The sequence below is a fragment of the Haliaeetus leucocephalus genome, unplaced genomic scaffold (genome assembly GCF_000737465.1).
Source record: "Haliaeetus leucocephalus isolate CR32 unplaced genomic scaffold, Haliaeetus_leucocephalus-4.0 Scaffold656, whole genome shotgun sequence".
Lineage (NCBI taxonomy): Eukaryota > Metazoa > Chordata > Aves > Accipitriformes > Accipitridae > Haliaeetus > Haliaeetus leucocephalus.
Window position 1 is genome coordinate 9,547,433 of NW_010973092.1, and position 21,673 is coordinate 9,569,105.

The 21,673-nt window shown below is 38.7% G+C and overlaps 1 protein-coding gene across 2 annotated transcripts in view; it reads right to left on the reverse strand.

The window, feature by feature from the left end:
* EBF1 (early B-cell factor 1) overlaps window positions 1-21,673 on the reverse strand; it is a 282,327-nt gene that overhangs the window by 17,282 nt on the left and 243,372 nt on the right. For both annotated transcript variants that reach the window (XM_010578999.1, XM_010578998.1), the window contains exon 12: window positions 14,397-14,485. In XM_010578999.1, the coding sequence (XP_010577301.1) occupies window positions 14,397-14,485 (89 nt within the window). The remainder of the gene's footprint in view (window positions 1-14,396; window positions 14,486-21,673) is intronic.

Consider the following 21,673-nt stretch of genomic DNA (forward strand, 5'->3'; position numbering starts at 1 on the left):
TCACCTTCTAATGCTCTTTAGCATTGTAATACAAGAGAGAGCTCATTCATCTTCTGAAAGGGTACTTAGGGATGATGATGTCATTCATACTTCCTTGACTCTTATGTCTGACCTCCTGGCTCTGCCTTCTAACTTCCTACTCTCATGGCTACTTGCAAGAAAAAACCTCTTCTGCAGAGTCAAAATGTTGAACATCAGACTCCAGTTCCCTTCTTCACCTTGGTAAGGTCACATTCTGAAATTTCAAGTCAAAATAAAAATAATCTGTGCTCAAACTTCTCCTTTGTTTTTTAATGGGTGAAACTATAAATGCGCTAGTTAAGGATATGTGTGTTAGAACTAAGTTTTAAACTTAAAATTTGTCTATACATTATATTTTAAAAGATAAAGATAAAATTGTGAACACCTCTTTCAAGTGTGAAGGCAAAACCAACATTTTGGTAGAGAGCCATTTAAAAGGATGCCACAGATCTAAAGTGCCAGCCATCTAGCTCGGTATACAAGAGTTTCAGCCTGTCCAGAACCTCCCATCTCTCCAAATCTACACTGAGAACTGCATTATTGTATCATTTTCAGCAATTATAGTTTTATAAAGACTCATAAAAGCCATTCAAAATGTAAAGATCCCCCATTTACTGTAAAACTGAGGGAACTATGCCAGCCTAATGGGAAGTATAAAATAACAGGGCCAATTCACTAAGAAGATATTTGTACTCACACAAAGATGAAAACTTCTCTAGCAAACAAACAACTGAATTGTTTCCGTATATTATAATTGAATCATACTGAAGAAGTAAACACCATATAGACAGGAAGGCAAAATGAGAGAGAAAGACAACATACTTCACTTGAGGGGTAAAAAAAATAAGGTTCTGCTTACCGCTGCCTATAGGATGGAAGTGCACTGAATTCCTGTCACTGAATGTCAACGGCAATTTCCAGAAAATAAGTCTACAGTGGGAGCTAGAACCTTAGCTTTTCCAAGTCATTGTAGTCTCATCAGCCTCCACCCAAACTGAAAATCACAGCCTAAATCTACAGCACTAAAAACAGTCATGCATGACCTTACCACCTGCTCCACAATGAGCCAACCTTATAAATAAAATATAGAAAGCCTATATGAGGCAGCAGAAAGAACAAACACTGAAGTGCAAATGCGAGCAGGCATCTAGCCATAAACATTGAGAATCGATGATTAAAACTCCTCTTAACCACAAAGGTGATAAATGCATAGCAATAGGGAAAACACACCCTATTCAGTCCCCATTGCAAATACTGCTGACAAAAGAAGCAACAAAATTATGACAATCACCTGTAAGTCTGTCCTTGCAAGTCTCCCATCTTACCCCTATTATCCTCCTGTTAATATGGTGTACTTAGATACTAAAAAAAGTATCAGCCTCCTTTTTTAATCCACACCACTCATGCCGCTGGTCTTCATTTCCATAAATGATGGGCACATAACAATGGCAACAGAATTAGTAGCTAGCACATATGTGTACTCCATCTAGATATACAGTAGCATGGAATAAACTAGCATTAATATAGTTGCATTGGAATAAGTCTTTGAATAAACTGACATTTGAGAGTCTGGATGCTCCCACCATATTATCATCAACTGAAGCAGCTGGCAAGTAGTTTGAATGGTTTTGCTGCTAAAAGCTCTGGAGTTCTCTGCTAATGTTAGGTCTCTAAGTCCAAAGGAGAAGAGTGGGTGTGTGAGAGCAGATATGCAGAACTAAAATCACTCTGCCAGTGCTTAAATCACCTCTTTTAGGGACTTTATCCAATGGTGATTACACGACCCACACCGACGTCCCTCAGATAGCTGTAGAACTTTGATTCTTCTAAGTATTTTTACAGTATGTCTTGCCTCAGACTCCTAACTTTACCAGAAAAAGGCATTTATAGCTACCTGCAGGAACCCTTCAGGGTTGTCAAATTTTAACTTATGAGGACAATCTACCTTCCATGTACACAGAACATGGCTGGTAGATATTACTACATTGTACTCATATCTATTCACATCCTACAACACATCAACTGGTAGCGGGTAGATGTCAGTCATATTTGGGAGTCACTAACACTGTCATGAAGAAATCGACACTGTGGTAATTCTCTGGCATCTTCTACAGCATTTCCCACAGGCTACCTTGCAAGCTCACACCGTGAGGATCTAAGGACAGATCCCACAGTTTGAAACATAGTGAGATCACGAAAGGAAACACATTTTTCATGCTGTACAAAAGACTGCAGTATTTATCCCAGCATGTAAAGACCAGTTCTTCTGCACGTATTTTGCCTTAGTTATGCAATCCCACCTTTCATACTATGATCAGTTTGTCGGATCCAGTGAATCAGAAAACAAAATAAATGAGAGATACAAACTAGATCATGAATGGGTAAGTCCACATAAACTCAACTCAATGGCTAGCAAAAAATTCTTCACCAACTTCCTTTACAGAAATTCCTCCATCCCACCAGTTTACAGTGACTCATACTATTCCCATCTATCTAGACAACAAAAAGGTTATTCCTGATTTATCCATGAACATATGAACAAACAAATGATAACATTAGATTCTTTTCTTCTATCTGACCTCAAAGGTTTGCCACAATGACCTAAAAGCACATTTTGTGCATTAAATTCTCCTTATGTGCCATAGCTACCTTCAGTCCCTGGGCAAAATATATAGAGACATGTACAAAACAATCTTAGATAGGAACCTCAGGCATCTCTCTTTGAAAATTTACCCCAAACTATTTGTACTAGCATCTAGAGTACTTTGAAGCAGATGTTCATTATTGAGATTAATGAGCTTTTACGTTTGGGTTTGGTGGGGTTTTTTTTTGGTTTGGCATATGTAAGATTTTCTGATAGCTCTTCCTCTGCTCTTCATAGTATTAACATTCCTATTTCTTGAAAACAGCTGCAGATGAGAGTTGCAAGAAAAAAAAAAGAAAAAAAAAGAAGAGTTATTACTCAAAGTCTTCTCCTGACCATTTTATACCCATATATTTTTGGAAAGTTGTCAAAGTCCCCTTATGGAAGAAGAAGAATGTTTTGAATTATTTGAAGGGTCTGGACTTAAGTAAACTCAAAAAGAATTTGGAAAAATGAACAGAGACACTAAATTCTGAGACCGTTGTTCAAAGATACTGCACAGGCTGTTTTAGAAGCTTTATTCTGCAGATCATATCATTGTGCCCATTAGAAGAATTCCCTGGAATACTTAGGATTTAAAAAAAAAAAAAAAGATTAAATGTGGCTTGTGATTTTGTGTGTGGCACAATGTAGATATCCAATTATGTATTTGTAAGAGTGAAAAACATTTTACTCAGCAAGTAGACAGGCTGATATCTATTTTCCATCATTTATATACACAAAGACTTTCCAACACAAGTCCAGTTGTATCACTTTCAAATTGTTCTCCCATTAGGCCAAATCTAGACTGTATTTGGTGGCATAATTCACTTGACTGCATTTAAATCTGTAGAGATATAAAATTATGTTTGGTATTGCAAAGCAAGAATGTCTACTGAGTTAAATCAGCAGAGATATCTAGCACTTAAAGTGTAAATTGTACATATGTGTTTTGTCTGTTTAATTTTCAGAGTTGGTCTTTATTAACGCTTTTACTCATATAAATATCTAAGTATGCCAAACCAGCTGTTTTCTGTAAAAAACAAGTGTTCACCTATATGCAATTAAAGACCTACCAGGATTTTCTTCTAATGAAGGGGAAAAAAACCCAACAAACCAGAACAAAACAAAAAAAACCCCAGCATATCATTAAGATCTGTGAAACTGTCCCTTTGTTGGATTGTACGCTTCAGGTAGGAAGTGTTAGTAGAAATTGAGAGTTCGGGTTACTTTTAATAGCAGGAGGAAAACTGAAAAATAAGATGCATTGAAATTCTGACCTACAATGATATTCCACTATGTTCTGTGGAGAGTGAGTGCATAAAAATGTTGAAATAGAGACTGGAATAATGTTGGTAGGTTTTAGTATTACAGTTAAAACACTGCTCAGTCATAACCCCTACAAATGACTACTTTCACTTACATTTTATCATCGGTATAATTAAAAGAAGTCTCTTGAAAGGGGCATTCTCATTACAACGAAGGACCACTTCAGACCCAATTGAAATGAAAAGACAGACCATAGATTACGTGTAGATACCAAGTGGTAATTTCTAGGGAAGCATAAAATGCCAAATGTGTAACAACTATATTTTATAACTATGTGTTCAAAGGACTTAGAGTATTTTATTGTACAAAGAGGCTTTGGCTCAGAAAGACTACTTCAATGAAGTGCTTCCTAGCATATATTCTGAAAAATTTTCAACTGGCTTATCAGAAACAAAAGATATTTTGTTCCTCATACAATTATTTTTAATTTACAGCTTTAAAAATTCAGCTGAAATTATCCAAAGGAAGTATAAATGTTGAATAACCACGTATTTAAGAAATTAAATTTATCCAACATTTCACAGAGATAACACTATCTTTCTGTGTGCACCTCCACAATGTAAAAGCAGGCACACCATTTTACACAATCTAGGGTTCCTTTTTGGTGGTGAGTGAAAAGACTACCACTGTCACTATGCCAACATATTTTATGGAAGTGCTTCAAAACTCGCCACTGGTTTTTCAAAATACATCAGTATTTTGGTAACTTTTTCAATCATCAAAAACTCTTAGCTCTCATGATAGTTTAAAGCTGAAAAAAAATGAAAGAAAAATCAGATTATCAATATATTATTATTATTTCTTTCCTGTTTATTAAAAAAATACTTTTACACACATTTTATTTGTCAGAAGCTCACATTTGGAAAAATTAAGCACCTCTAACTGTAAAATGTTAGGACTTCAAGAGACAAGATGCAATGTCCAGAAGAAATTATGAATATAGCATTATTAGTAAAGACACTTAGGTCATCCTAAAAACCAAAATTAACAGAGACAAATTCCAAAATTTCTGTATCTTAGATGTCCCATGTGTTTACATACACGAGGCACTGGTTTAAAAAATGCTCTTGTGTTTTGTTTTCATTCTCCTCTCGACAAGTGTATAATTTGTCATCTATAGTCACAAATATATTCCGAAACATTCTTTAAAATAGATCCAAAATGCATATCCGTGTTTATACAAGTAGCATGAGACTGTATGCTATTGTACTTAGAGGACATTTCAGTCCAGTTGAGTTATATCAACATAAGTTACATGATTGACTTTTACAACAGAAAGAAAAGGTTGTACTCAAACAACAGTTATTGCCTCAATGGAAGAAAAATCAATGAAAGTAAAATGAACAAGAGATTTTGTCTGAGTTGCAGTTAATACTACTGAAGAGCTATGGATATTAGAAGGTCAACAAATAAATTAGTCCAAGTGTTATGAAATGAATGATTTGGCTTATAATTGTATTGAGTGCAAATTGTTCACTGCCTATTAGACCAAGTAATTTTTAACCATGGTGCCTCAATTACTGTTCCATAAGCAATAATATAGTTGTAAGAGCCACTGGTTCGATCGAGTGACCTATGAGACACACCAGGACAGCTGACTTTGCTATGATGGATCACTGAGCCTGATCTCCAAATGGTGCCAAACCTTCCCTTCCCGTGAGGAGATCTCATAAAAGAAACATTACTGCTTGATTCATTTTACCAAAATGTTTGAGTTTTCAAGTGTCAGCAGTTGAGTAGAGATTGTGAAGCTCTGTATTTCTTAGAAGAATTACGACAACAGGCATCCTATTGCTTCCAGCACTCTCTGCTAAATGGCATCATGATGGTTAGGAGGATGCTTTTTCTGCTACTCAATTGGACTGTGTTGTGAGAAATACACGGCAATCATATTTTACATCACCACGTAAACCACTGCATAACACCTAAAAGTAGGCTAGAAATGGAAACTGTAGGTGAGATTATAGACATTACTTCACACTTCTGCAATGCCCTGCATTCAAAGATCTCAAAGCACCACTTTAATGGGAACAAATTAAACTTCACAACATACTTTCTAGGAAAATATTCTCTCCCCCATCTTCATCAGAGACAGCCTTAAAGCATAGCAGTTTGGCTGAAGTCACAATGGTCTATGGTTACAACCAGGGCAAGTTTTGTAGGGTGAGGTAATATCTTTTATTAGACCCCCTGATACGGGCGAGAAAAGGAACAGTCGGCACGCAGGAAGCAAGGCTTGGGCACCCAGAAGCTTGTCTGGTTTTTTTCCAGTTGTATCAGTTAGTCTAATATAAGATACTACCACTCCCTACAAATCCTGATAGCCTTAAAGAGGGAAAAGAAATTAATCTGATATTGCTTTCATGCTATGAAGTAACAGACATGGCGCTTCATGAGGAGGAAAGGCAGCAGCTGCGTTTTCCCATTGCTCCTGAGGGCACGGTGTTCCCTGAGAGCCAGGACTCGAAATATGGCAATAAAGGTCTCACCACAGTCCCCACAGGACTGGGCCTTAAAGGACTGTAACTGCGCAGCAACTACGCATATCTGTTCTCTGCCTATATACAAAAGAAACTGAAGATGTAAGTGCAAATCCTGAATTATCAAATAATCTGTGCAGAAGAAACCACAACAATAAAAGGCTAATTAGAATAGATTGTACCACATACAACCAAATCCTGTTTATTTTGTCACTCTGCTATATTTTTGATAAATCACTACATTCAAACAGTCTATTGGGAGGGTGATTTTCCATTTCATCTCTCCATTGAGCAAAAATGTGCCATGTGACTGGAGTCTGAATTTCAATTTCACTAGCATACAGTTGAACTGAATATTATTTGGCACAATACAGTGTACAACTGAGCCACTAAATGGCTGATTTACTAAATTATTATTAGATGAGCTCTTGCTGTTCGAAGTGAAAGTGCAGTCACTGTCTCTCTTCATGGTGTGTTCAAATTGTTCTGTGTTTAAATATTCAGCATGAGGCTAATGTGAACTGATGAACTGAGACTACAAACATTCACTTTCAATACAGACAGAGAGACAGAGATGCAACATATCATGTGGCCTGCGGAGGTGAAAATGATTTATATTTAAGGATGGTGCTGCCTACTTCCATTACTATAAGATATTCTTAATTAGCTTTGCATTTGATTCAGGAGTTTGGAAATGTAGCTAAAAAACAGCTCCAAAACAGAACCAGCTGTGTAGCTATGGTGGCTTCAGAATCCCGGCGAATTGGTACTTGAGCCCGGGTCTCTGTCACTAAAGTGCATGAGCTGCCATCGCAGTTTCATACTTTACTGCCTTTAGTATTTGAGTTGCAACTTAAAAGTATCACCTGCAGTTCCAACCTCAGCATCAGAAATCCTAGGAAATGTAGAGGACTGACCATGTTGTGTAATTCTCTGACTTTTTGAGGTGGGGGGAGATGGGGAAAAAGGAAAAAAAAAATTTTTTTCTAAAAGGTTAAAAAAAAAAAGAAACAATTTCTTTACTGCCACCTGCTGGAGTTGACAATAACCCTTTGTCATACTAAAAGAACAAGCATCTTCACTTAGAGGACAGTTACGGCAAGCATTTAAAATACTGTGATCCCAGACACTTACAGTAGATTAGAATTTTTTATTGGTGCTGTGTTGCCATAACAACATAAAGACAGCAGATGACTTAAGCTAAGCTTGCAAAGCAAAAGGCTGCTCATCTGGCAGTTAAAATGAATACAGTTCACTTCACAAGTTCCCCATATGGACCCTTAGTGTATGGTAATGAGGATACCATATGGTGGGAGAAAATGCACAGAGAACAATTGTGCTCTACTGGATGAGTGAAGTGAGCAGGAAGTTATGAGGAAACGCAGGAGAGAGATTTGTGCGTGTGCTCTCTAACTCAAGGGTTTCTTTCAGAGGGGGGTTCTCTCTCTTCTTAATCTTCTTCTTAATATATACATGCATAGAAATGACAGAGAAACATATTGTACATTTTGCAACATCATTCATCATAAACTGTCAGGTGTGTTTGTAAATCAGCTTGGTAAGATCTTATAAATTTGTTATTCTTAAAAGGTAAAAGTGCTAAGTTTTTAGACAAAGTGCAGGAAAATTTAAGCACTTCTGACAAGTAGAAACATTAGTGGTAATCATTTTAAAAATGCTTGCATCTTTCTGCCTGCATGTTTAGCTGTAAATAATGCCGCAATGAATAAAAGCTTTAAAAAGGGGAGGGGAGGATGAAACGGAATAAATATTTTTTATTTTATTTCCAAAAGGATAAAAAGTAATAGTTGATCAGAACCATATGCATGCAAGATTCTGCTGTAAATGTACATATGCTATACAGTACGCTGTACTAACCAGATCCTAAACCTGGTAAGACAGCTTGCTAAAGGCTGCAAAGTCAATTTTGTACTACACATGCTTCATAAAAGATGAATATAAATGCATTAGTTAGACACGGTGAGCTAAATTAGAAGGTCAGGCAGGGCTGGAAGGGCTGAAATATCACACAACCAATGACTGTAATTACTCTTTTTTTAAGTCTATTAAGTGGTGTTGTTCTATCAAGGCTCAGGGGTATAGGACATGAAGTACAAGATAAAGTAATGTGTATTTATTACTCCCACGGGATCAATTTACTAGATATTTTCAGCTCCATGGAGCAAAATACACAAATGCAGCCTTTGTTACTTTCTTCAAACTGTGGCTTTTTCCTTCAAAAGCTCTGCTCCTCAAAGGGACCGTGTTTACCTGTTTGGTATCTTCCTGCCACCTTCCCTTAATTGTTGGATTTAAAAACAATAACAATAAGGACACAGGAGTAGAGAAATGTGGGGATCCCTCTTACAGGATGTTCAAACAAGTGGTTTGAGTTGCTCAGATGGAATGTGCAGAGGAGAAAATCCAATCCCAGGCATGATTTTTACCCCAAGGCAAAGCAGAAATCAGGAATGGAGAATGGCGCAGAGCTCCTTGTCATCATGTTAGCCCTGATCTATTAAAAGTTTTGTCATAGATTCTAAATTACACCATCTGCTGTAATCATTTGCTGAGTAAATGCTGACCCACTTATAAAGAAAACTCACTGAAATGTGTATGCACACTGTTGACCTTCAGAAAGGAAAGGGCTCCTTGCCAGCCACTTGTACGTGGCTCTACCCTTCAGTGAGCAGCGTGGCTCTGTCTCTTCGCTCTCCTTTCAGACTCACTGCATGTTCCCAGACATGCCTCTGACATGCACCACCCCATAAGGGTGATACTTCCACAGTAGCCTCACGCATCTTGGTCGTCTTCTTCCCAATAGCTTTGAAACTCTCTCTCTGAATATTTTCAGTAGGACAAATTGAAAACCAAAACCCCCAAAACCCAAACAAGACCCTCAACCAACTAAATGCCCAAATTGTTAGGAAATGAAAAAAACCCAACTGTTAAGGGTTCAATACCAACCTTAACTCTGATCTTGCATTCCTACGAATTTTACAGTACAGCATAGAAACCGCCAAGCACATCTCACGCCCTCCTTGCTATACAGATGAACTCCAACAGCTCCTCTTCACATGCTCCCTCTTCCTGCCCATACTTAGTATAAAAGTTTTCTAACAACCTTCCTGGTGGAAAAAAAACCCAAACATGCATTTTCTTAGCTGAAAATTACTAACTTAGGTTAAAATACAGTCTCTTGAGTTAGCAGATGGAGATCCATTCTGGAATTTCCATTGGGTCTGTCTGAAGCAGCAAAGCTGAGTTTCCTTGTCTTCATTGCTATTTTAACCTCCGCTAGCAAGCCTGGGCCAACCCACCCACATTTAGAGACAACCTTTATTTGCAATATAAACAATACCCATGTCACAATGGATAAAGGGCAGGTCTGTGGGATTTCATATGGGAAAAGACAACTGCTTTTGCCAGCCACTGGTTCTGAATAACCACCTGTCTTCTATTAGTGTCCTAAACGAGGAGGTGGGATATGTCTTGGGGGGGTCTAATGACTGACCAGAGAAAAGGAGCTGAAGGGAAGGTGAAGCCTGGTTACGTGTGCTCTCCGCTCAGCAGGGAGGCCTTTGTGTGCTAGAGAGAGAGGCAGGCTCCACTTTCATCCACATGAAGAGAAACCAGAAGTAAAGGTGCCTTTCCGGAGGGCTAAGGGGTCTCCTAGGGAGAGCATTTAAGCAACAGACTGGGAGGGAGAGGATGTCAGATCATGGAGCGGGTCGATGCAATGACTTGCTTCTCAAACACAGAGTGAACAATCGTGCGCTTAATTTAAATACAAGTGATGAGTTGTAAGAGCGGTGAAAACGGCAAATAAATTCTAGGAAATTGCATATAAAGAGGAATCATTGTTATTAAATCATTTAGGATGAATGTGTTTCAAATCTAGCTCACAGTTGAAACTGTTTTACAGCTATAGCTGTGGAGTTTTAACAAAATTGCAGAATCTCAACGTATCTGCCAGGGATTTATTTTAAGGGTTGTAGGGTAGTTACATGAATGAACCTCAATAGACTCAACATGTCGTTGTGATCTGAACTCTAGTGATTTCCATTACAGTTATGCATGCAAGAACCAACAACACATGTGTATTTGTGCGCACATATGCAAACATATGAGACAGGGAAATTGCACACACACGTGCAGGCTTATTCCCCAGCTCCACAGGCAGGCTTTCTACAGACTGCTCCTATAGGATGACGATACGATTTCTTAACATTAGCATCATGGTATTTCTTTTCACTTCTCCCCAGAGATCTCTTGTTTCCTCTGATCTGCCTCCTGTCTGTATTAGAAAGGAAAGACTATACCGCCCAGCACATTCCTGGTACTTGATCTCACTCCAAGCTTTGGGTGCTAATCCCACCATCTTTGTACTCCCTGTCTCTCCTCTTGGTGCATGTGTTTGTGCGTGTGTGCGTGTATGTACAGACATGCACATCTGCTCGTGACAACCCTACACTGGCTGCTTTCCCTGATCTGCTCTGTACAAGAAGGGAACAGGACTCTGGCCTATAGCTGGCTCCATAGCCCAGCTGCCAACATCAGCTCCCACGTTTTTCTCCAGAAACTTTATATTGCATTTCTACTTTAAATGCATTTCTACTCCAACTGTCAGTCTAACAGTCCAAAGACCCCAGTTCCCAGGTGCTCCTGTTCTTCTCACTATGGGAGGACATTCTCCACTGGAATTTGGCTACTGAAGCACTGGGAGACAGAAAAAAAATTCAAAATCTGCCTTTTTTCTTTGCCTACTTCCAGCAGATAGCTGGAATATTTAAAAAAAATAATCCCAAGCATGAACAACGAGCACTTCTGAAAATATTGGTTGTAAACTAGTGGAGATCAAACTCCTCAAATAGTCTCAATGGTTTTAGAAATGCCTGTTGACAGACATGGCTGTTAACTCCTCAGCTCTGGAGGGCAGAGCATGTGCTAACCCTCACTTGATGGCCTCAACAATTCTCCTTGACTGCAGGGATAAGTAAGTCACACAGCAGAATGCTCTTGTTGGTCCATGGGAAGGCCTGCATGCCCTTATGAACACAAAAATTATAACCAGTTCTCTTTCTTGAAAGATCTCTAATTCATCAGTAATGTTTAAATGGAATAATGGCCACAGACCCTAGCAGCAATTATAGAAATGGGGGGGTAGGGGGTGTATTTATTTAATGCATAAGTACAAGCTTTTTAATGAACAGAAGCAATGATACACTGGCAGGACAATGAGGAAAATGGAAGAAAGAATAGATATTGAAAGCTTTGAGCACTGCTCTCTTCTCTGCTGTCTCGCTCTGTCTCTCTCACACATTTGCCCTCTCTGCCCGTGGTTCCACTGTGGAAGCCATATGGCTTCCAACTCTCTTCTAAGTAGCCACTGAGAATTGTCTATAGTGGAATACTGCCAAAGCCCTTCCTGGTTTAATGACATGGGGAAGAGCGCTGTGCAGTACTCGCCCAGCACAGAGACTCACTGCGTCCTTGATTATGATCCTGGAGCCAGCAAGCGATGCTGGGAATTGAACCATCAGTGCCTCAAATACAGAAGTCGACATGTGCCAACCCCTGCTGCATTCAGCCTCTGTGCGTGGCATATTAATGAGTCTTGAACTTGAGGTCCAACCTTCAAGCTTGCACAGAAGGAATTACCCAAAGACAAAAAAAAAAGGTCCTCTTCGTTCTGTTTCCTTCTAACTCTGCATAGAGATACTAGTTTCTCCACTGAGTTTGTTCAGTCCTAAGGCAGTAACTTTTTTTTTTAGGCCATCACATCATACCTCTGGATACACAGCCACAATTTCCCTTGATTTAAAGATTTGAAAAAATAGCTTGAAAAGATACTCAGAACAAACACATTAAGCCAAGAGGGTGTATGAGGGGACAGATGACTCAGTACTAACCCTCATTTTCATACCCTATCCATAAATACCTGCTAAATATTGGAGTCAGGATATGGAGTTAGATGGAGCTTTATTCTGCCTGTTTTTATGTCCCGTGACACTAGATAGCAGGAACGTGTGGTTATCAGTTGGTAACAGCCTCAGCCTAAATGGGAAAGAGGAGGGTGTCCAGCCTGACGGCTGCATTCCCATACCAGCACAGAAGAGCATTGCTGGGGACTCCCTCAGTGCTGTGGGGGTCAGAAAGGGAGCCCAATACCTGTGGAAGTTGGTGATGCACTACAACCCCCAGCTGCATATCCCAATTCGGAATTGCTTAGTCTTGTTTTACTTGAATTTCCTGATTTAGAGGAAAGCCATGGCCATCTACTAGTCAGCTGGAACATTGGGTTCAGGGAAGTTCTGTAGTGTTTCTTTTGGGCCTCGCAAATGCCTGGTGCATAGTGAAGGCTGGTCTTTTATTTTCTGAGAAACAATTTTTCTCCACATGCACATTGGCAGCAGAGGCATGATACAGATGAAAGAGCCCCTACAGAAGGATGCTGTCTTTCTTTGGAAAGGGTTGCACCTCTGGAGGGAAATTTGACGACCTATGAAAGCTGTGTCCTACTGCAAATCTCTCCAAAAGTCAGAGAAAGGGACAGCTTGTAGAAGGTGAACAGAGCCAATGTAAAATGTAACTCTCCAGGACAGCATGTTTCTTTGGTGGTAAGAGGGAAGGACAACACATCATCGACCCCGCAACCACAGTCTACAGCCTTCCTAGGCAAAGATAAAAGACTTAACAAGCCTGTAAAAAAATCACATACTGAATTTTGTTTCTGTCAAGAAATAAAAGAAAGTAAGTTACAGTGCTCATGAAATCTTCTAACCTTTGAAACACTTTAGAAATTTAACTAATCAAAGCCCACAACAATCCCTGATGAAAGCCTGCTGACAGCTCAGGAAGCTACAGAAGAAAGGTCACAAGATTTACCCAGTCACAAAGGCTATACTGGACGTGCATTATTTCAGGGATCTGGCCTAAGGCATCAAAGCCCAGTCTGTTCTATGTCTCAGGTCTGCAAATTCACATCTTCCTTTCCATAAGTCAAAGGTGGTGTTCTTCAAATACACACTCTTGGCCTATTTGACTCCCCAACTCACTCACTCACTAACAGCCATGATGCTAGAGCAGATAAAACACATGGTGGCAGTTGGTCACATACAGTGACTCCAGCTCATGCATGCTATTGCTCAGTGTTCCTGTGGCAAAGAAGCAACACTTTCAAACACTGCACCTCTTTCTCCAGTATATCACAAAACCCACCACAAATTCTCGCCAGAGAAAGTACAGTATGGCAAGGTAGCAAGAACAGATCTGAGTGCAGACCCAGACAGCCTTTTCACAGTACAAGACAGAACTACTAGAAGCCTATGCAAACTATTCGTTTTCTTCCTCAGCTTTTACTTGACAGAAATCAAAAAAAAAACTCCCACTAATTTTGATGGGAACAAACATCAAATCACTTCACTATGCATTGCTGTAATTATTTCAGCAATCCTGAAATAAAGCAGCATATAATAATTATTATCCTAAAGCAATACATGGTGCAGCAGCAGTGGACTCACATTCCCTGAAGATCCAAATAACTTAATTTTATCAATGGTCAAGTTCTCAAAATTATAATGGCAAGTACTACGGTGATACCAAAACCAAGAAGCGTCATTCTTCTATGAATAAGCTGCTCAGGTTCCAAAATACCAACCCAAAATATGTTCTTTGTTAAGTCTTTCAGAACACAGAGTAAGATGTGCTTTTAAGAAAGGCAAGAGCTGTTTGAGTTAGCTGTGACTCAGAAAGTCCAAGAAGTCTCATAAGCCTACAATGAAAGTTGCTGACTGGGCTTCATTGGTCATGTCTCTCTTTCAACTTATCTGGGTTGGGGACCAAACTGGGACCATTACATTGAGAGAGTCCTGCACTCTCAGACAAAAACATGCAGTAACCAGCTTTACCATATTTAATAAAACAACAAACTTTGTGCTGACCTTTGGCAAGCGTTCGGGGTCACCAGGGTGCCGGGGGATAACCTTCTGTAACCTTTGGAAACCATAGTCAATGGTGGGTTCGTTCAGAGCTGAAACAACAACAAACATCGTGATGTGACAAACGCATAGCAAGCAGGCTCCATTGCACTGTAACAATTGGCAACGCATTGCAAGACCGAGGAAGGATCACAGCAAAATCCCCTTTTACTGAAATCAGCACGGACTATGAAGTCTTGGTTCAAACGCTGTTTGAGGTTGGTTCTGAGGCTTTGGTTCAAACCACAATGCAAACCTTCCCACTTGAGCTTCTAAAACAAGGTTGCTGGAAAATTTGGGGATGTTGCATACATCTTCCAAATAGGAAGCAATTATTATCTCTGAAAGCCACCATGAAATTAATTGGATAAATACTTTGCACCCCATCTTTCATGTTGGTTTTTTTTCCTGCTTTGATATTATGAGAAAGGTCCTTTGTGATCGGAAGACAAAAGAAGTAACTATTAGGGCGTCTCTCTTCTTCCAGATTCTATTATACATTTAATATGCTCCATGTGCAATGATCACATATAATTTTGTTGTGAACTACAGGCACTTGTCTTGGCAGAGGCTTTACTCATTGACACTGACTTCAGCAGCCCAGCTCAGGCCTCAATCAGCACTAAACTGATCCTAAAGACTTAATGAATCAAAAAAAAAAAAAAAAAAAAAAAAATCTATGTTTTTAGTTCATCTTTCCCCAGTCCTTGTCTAATAAAATGGAGGAGAGAAATGGTAGAAGTGTAACACTTTAATCTTCATGAAAATGCTGGTCTGCCTGCACTAATCAAAGCTCTGATTGTGCCAAGCCTTTAAGCACATGCTTATCTGTAAGCACATACTTAAACCCATTTGCTTTCACCAAAGCAAATTTGAGCATATTATGTTTTTATATGATTGCCTATAATTACAGGGGACTGCACTGAATGACCTTCTAGCTATATTTCCAGTCATATGATCACTTTAAAACTCAGATGTTAGTGAGACTTCAACATGTGCTTAAAATTTCCTAAGTGCTTTGGTGAACTGGAACAACAGTCAAGCATTCTCAGGCATCTCTAAACAACAGCGCATCTTGACTTTCCCATGCCAATAGAGATGACGAAATTTTTCACAGCAGTTTGATTGCAATTTTTTTGAGTTAAATGAAAAAAAAAAAATTCCAATATTGATTTTTATATTTTCAGCCTTTTTTTTTTGGTGGACAGGAAATCTGATTTTTTTTTTCTTTTTTTTGTCACTTTAAAGTTTTTCTTATTTTGTTTTAGCTTATTAATAACAAAAAAATTATTTCTTGCACACAATCTGCTACTAAATTATGAATATATCTTGTACCTTTATGATGGTTTTGTTATGAGCTTTACTATGTGGGTAGAATGATGCCATCTGATTCTTGCAAAGAGATTTATCATCAAACTATATCTTCCAGTCTCACTTGTCTAAGCACTCTCATGTAGCTCAATGATGCTTATCCCACAGCAAGTTACACAACTCCATCAGTCTGATCAACATGGCACAATTTGTCCATACTTCCACTTTTTAAGTGAAGAGAACATTTTTTTAATACTCCTAATGTTAAAGATCTTTAGCCAGACCACATTGTTGTCATGAAAGCAGTATCTAATCCCTGGCTTATTTTTAATTAATTGGTGTTCCATAAACAATCCCACAAAACAGTCCAGTTTTTAAAGAAACTGTTCCATTTAAATTACTATTTTCAAACCACATTTCCACAGCAGATGGTTCTACTGGCAACCAAAGGGTCAGATTTTTATATCCTCCTGGGCCTTCAGCACATCCCAACTCCGTAAGCTGGCCCAGCGATGCTACTGCAAATTGAGGCAGAAGGAAGGTGCTGTAGGGGAATCACACAGTCCAGCAGAATCTCAACATTTCTCTCGTATCACAAAGGAATCTTCTGAGCATATCCTGAAATTACTGTTACATTATTATCGTAACACCAAACTAGAAATCTTTCAGGATTTTACTTTCTGGGCTATTGTCAGAAGGTTTTTTTTGCCCCAGAGATCATGACATCCCTCTAGTCTCCTTGGTTTTTTTCATGCACTTCCCTTCATCAGGAATATCTAAATTTGATCTTTTATTTATATTCAGGTGATTGTATGGAAGGAGTGAGAATAAGGCTTTTCCCCTGCTTGTGCCCTTTTTGGTTTTTGGATGGTTGGGCCTTTTTTCCACGTTTCCTTTCACACCCTGGCCACATGCTGTCCACTCTGTTGTGTAGTTTTTCAGAAAATACAGTACCTGGGTTTGTAAACCCCCGGTTTCATTACCTTTGAGTTTCCTTACATGGCTTCTTGTCATGGACCCGTTTAGTTTAGACCTTCTTCAAATTTTACAATACATTAATTTACTGCTATTTATATTTATTATAAAAAATAGCTGTTCTCTGAGAAGATTAAAAAAACCCTACAGTTCTAATTTACATTTCTTTTGCAAATATGTTAGAAGATTTTAGCGTGGTTCTGTCAAATGTATTTCTTCTCTAATTCAGTCTAGTTTATGGCCATTTTCCCTTTACATCCTTTGGGAAAGTAGTTACTAAATTCTGCAATATTATAAATGGAGGCCAGTTCTGAAATCCCCCCAGAGATAGCAGTCATTTTCTCGTATCTTCCCACACATTCAACACATTTGAAATCCACAGAGTATTTCCTGTGAGTATTTTCTGAACTAAATGACCAAAAAAAATGTTAATTTTATGGTCCAATCTCACAAGGCATCAAGCATCCTCTGAGAGATACTGAAAACTTTCTGCTTCAAATAGCTTCAGCTTTACTTTAGTGGTGGGGAGAGGCTGCACACAGCAATTTGCAGGATTGGGTCCTAAAGTGTAGTTGTCAAATATCACTCATTAGTCTATAACCGTTCAACCCTTTCAGTCTTAGATAAAATGAAAAGAAGAAATCTTTAGCTGCCTGAACATCTAACCACAGATTGGATGGTATCAGCCCTCCATTCTTCAGTGCATTCAGAATCCAAGTCGAATGTAATTTGTCATATCTCAAAGAAAGAGCCCTGTTTAAATATTTAACCCCACCTTCAGTGTTACGGCCACACCAGTTCCTGTGTCAGTAGCTGCCAAAACTCCAAAGAAAAGGTGAAATTCTGATCTCCTAGCATTGTAGAAGAGCCAGTGCTCAGGCCACCATTAGTGGCAGCTAATGTACGAGGTCAGATACCAACTCCTTGCAAGGTTTTGCCTCTGTCCCCAGGGCGTGCGAGCTTGCTCTCTGCCTTTGAAGTCCATTCACAATAACGCATTTCCCAGTGCTCTAAATCAAAGAAAGTTGTCTTTTTCCATGATTGGGAAAAAAAAAATCAATAAGAAATACAAACTCTCTATTTGTGTTCTTGACATCCATACATTAAAAACAAGCTAACACATAGTGTACTTAAAATGCATTCCCATTACCCTAAATTTTAAAAGTACTATTGAAAGTACTACTAACTTTAAAAAACTGTACTAAATTCAAATAGGTCCCAAGGCTAATGGCAGCAATTTGTATACCAACCCAAACTGACTGGCCCACTTTTCAAAATACAGGTATGATAATCTTGTGGTTTTAAAAGGACATTTAAATTGAAAGACTGTGAATTTAGTACATAATTATACCAATAGAACCCTTTAACTTGTCAACTTGTAAATCTAAAAGGCTATCAATCATTTCTAAAGAGGAAATAAACCTTAAAATTCTTTGATTGACAGTGCTTACTTTTTATGTGAAAAAAAAAAGGAGTAAAGTGGCCAGAAATCCATTTACAAAAGTACATTGTTTTACATAGGTGAGTAAAAAGCCAATAATTACACCTCCAAAAGACATATAAATCAAAGTAAGTACTTTCCCCTCACTTACATATTTTAAGTTGCAGTAAACTTCAGGTAACTTTTTATTAAAATACTTTTCCAAATGCAAAGCTTATTGAAGCCATTAATAGAGTAGCATTTTCATTTAAGCTAATATAATCATTTTTGCAAATACAAGATTTAAGCCATTTTTCTCCTTCCAAACAATAAACTTTCAGCCTGTCTCTTGTGTGAATTAACTGAAATTACACCCAGGTGTGCAAAATCTGTCTATCTATCCTAGTGTATGAGTTAAGGCACAATATTTATTATTCTTACCATTTTATGAATTACTTCTTAAACCCTTGAGGAAGAACTTTCTTTCAAATTAGACTCTAACAGAATAAGCCATGAAGCTCTTTATGCAGCAAGTCTAAAGCCATAACTCATAAAATCTAAGGCTTTTAATCAAGAAAATGCACAATGTCTATGGAAATAAGGATGTGTACATTATATTCATCTTTACAAAGTCCAACATATTTTTCAACAGAAATGCTGCTTATGCCTCTCAGAAAAATGTTTCCACCATAAGTATAATTTCAAATTCTGTACAAATAATTTTAATAACTGCATGTAGATAATCCACCATCTTTAAAAGTCTCTTTCTCTTTTTTTTTTTAACTAGTCAGTGGAGGGCTTTTTTTAATATTTCACATAATGAATTCCTACTGTGTCAATAGAACTTTGGTCGTTAATTGAATGACTGTCTGATGTATCTGAAAGAGGAATTTGTTTCTCTGGCCACGCTGCCAACTTACAGCAGAATGATCGACACTTAATATCAGCAATTAAAAGGACCTGTTCAAATATCATATGGAATTCGTAGCTTGGGGTAGTGTAGGAGAACTCTTCACCAAGGAAAACTCATTCAGCAAATGCAGAGGGTAATTGAATTAGACACATTTTAACATTATTATTCAAAGAAAAATAAACACACGCTACATAGAAGCATTATGGAAATATTTCAGAACGTAAAACATATCCAGTTAATTTGTTTCCCATGCATTCATGGTTTCATTTATTCCTTTTATTTTGCAGCCTTTGTTTCTTTTTCATTCTGTTTGACCCAAAACCAATGAGAAAGCAGCACTTAGACCTATGAACTTCCCATATGCTTTTCCAGTGGAAAAGGCTGTAAGGAGAGGGAAGGGACTCTAAAGGGCTCAAATAACAACAAAAAAAGGCTGAAGGCTACAAACAAATTGGCCTCAGGTCCACAGGTCTGACTGTCCCTGTCCCAGATGAGAAACTTGGCCTTGATTGTTTTAAGTGAAACACCCAGGGAAAGGCTGCGCATGGCAATTAAATGTCCCACAGTGCTTGCTCTGGTGGCACGCCAGAGAGTTGCCGGTTTTCTTGGAAGGCGGAGGTATCAAGTTTGAAGAAGGTAAGAACGACCTGCAGAAGCACAGAGCTATAATGGCTTCAGATTATGTCCAGGAGGTTGTGGCTACAACAGTGGAATGGAAGAAGATTCTTTAGACTTTACCTTTGTCTCTTCACAAATCCATTATTTTTTTAAATTTGGCTCTACAACAAAATTAGACACCTAGTGACAAGTTCTGAACTATAATGTCAAAGGGATGGGGCTTTGGGGTCTACAATGCAGCTATTTTGAATTTTCTCCTGTCTGACAAGAGAAACTTCATCAAAACATAAATAGAAGTTGACTCTCTGGCCAAGACACACAAAGTTACCCATCTCAACACTTCATAGTCACAAAAGAGTATGAAGGAATCCATGCCAAAATGCTGGAGCACTGTCACAGCAGTGAAGGCCAGGTCAGGAACACATTTAACTTGTCTCTCGGTGCCCAGATTAAACCAGGGCAGAATATTTGAAGGCACAGAGAATGAGTATTTCGCATAAAATCAAGGGCAGCTAGGAAGGCAGACTCTTCGATGGGAGCCTTCCAATCTTAGCATCTCCAGAGGGATTTTATAGCTAAGGAATTCTTTTCTCCTGAACGTTTGGCCTCTTCCTCCACCAACTCAGATGCCCACCTCTATAAACAGCTCTCTTCCTTTTTAATCTGTACTTCTGTCTGTATTTCCACACAAGGAGATGGAAAGCAGGAGCTCCTTCCTCTTGTAGAGGCAAGATGCTGCCATGGAGCTGATCCAGGGTATTTGCCTTCACTAACAGCCTGTGGGTTCTGCCTCCAGGCTCTGGGTGATTTCTGCTCGAAGTCCCTGACTTTAACAAAATAAAACCTTGACTCTCGGAGATAGGGATAGGATAGGACAGGACACACCATATTAATATCAAACTCCAGGTGCCAAAATGCCTTGCTAAAGCCCTGCAGTAGAGCCATACTAACAATGGATGGTATTATAAAGCAACATCTTGACATGGCATGCTGTAAGCAAACCCTACCCAACAACTCTTATGCATAGTGGCCTCTTTATGCCTGCTCTACAAAGACAGCAAAAAAAAAAACCACACTTCAAAACCCCATCATCAAATGAAAAAAAGTCTGGTTTGCAAATCTCCCTGCAAAGACTATTCCTTTGCTAATTAAAGACCGTTAAATGAAAACATGCAAGCATTTGAGCTATTTGTTGTTGTTGTTGTGAATTTGGCTTGCTTTTTATAAAGTTTCCTTTCCACTGACTTTCCCTGGAGTGTTTATTCCCACAAGCAATGGAAAACGGAAGCGGGTGGGACAGCGAGAGGCTGCACAGAAAGGTTTGAGCTAGAAAGGCCCTTCCAGGGCTAACTCAGAATTTCCTTGCTTTTCTGATCTCAGTACTCCATCACTTAAACATACTTTTGTGCACTGAATTTCCATTTTTAAAATCAAACTGTGACATGATGTCATTTTTTTTAATTAGAAATAGAAAGAGATAGAAACATCTGAAATGTAATTCCTATATTGTATTGCCGTGTAATGCCCAAACAGACACCACGTGCATGTGCCAAGCAGTAAGAAAAATGCAGAGCTGAGTCAAATGATAAATCTAACACCTAGATCTCTTGAGTTTCCCTAGTGACTGCTCTTTACTTGAACTAAAGATGCAATAGGCCAGCGTTTGAGGCAGCTCCACTGTGTTCATCAATGTTATTACAAACATGATAGACAGCGTGATATTTTCTTCCTGATAACAATTTTTCTCCAGCAACTAAGAACCAGAGGAGTTATTCCCTTCCCACCTAGCCCAGTCTCCACAGCCAGTAGGGGTGCTGAAGATGCAAGGAATGCATGTCTTGAGCCCAAATTTTTTTATGAAAGTTAAGGAATGAAATTACTAGATCTGTCTAGCAAGAGTCATGTGGTAGTTTCTCCAAATACATTAACTCTGAATGTTCACCCTTAGCAACCTGCAATCTGGCTTGAAAAAAAAGTCAAACAATTTGTGAGCTTCGCAGTTTC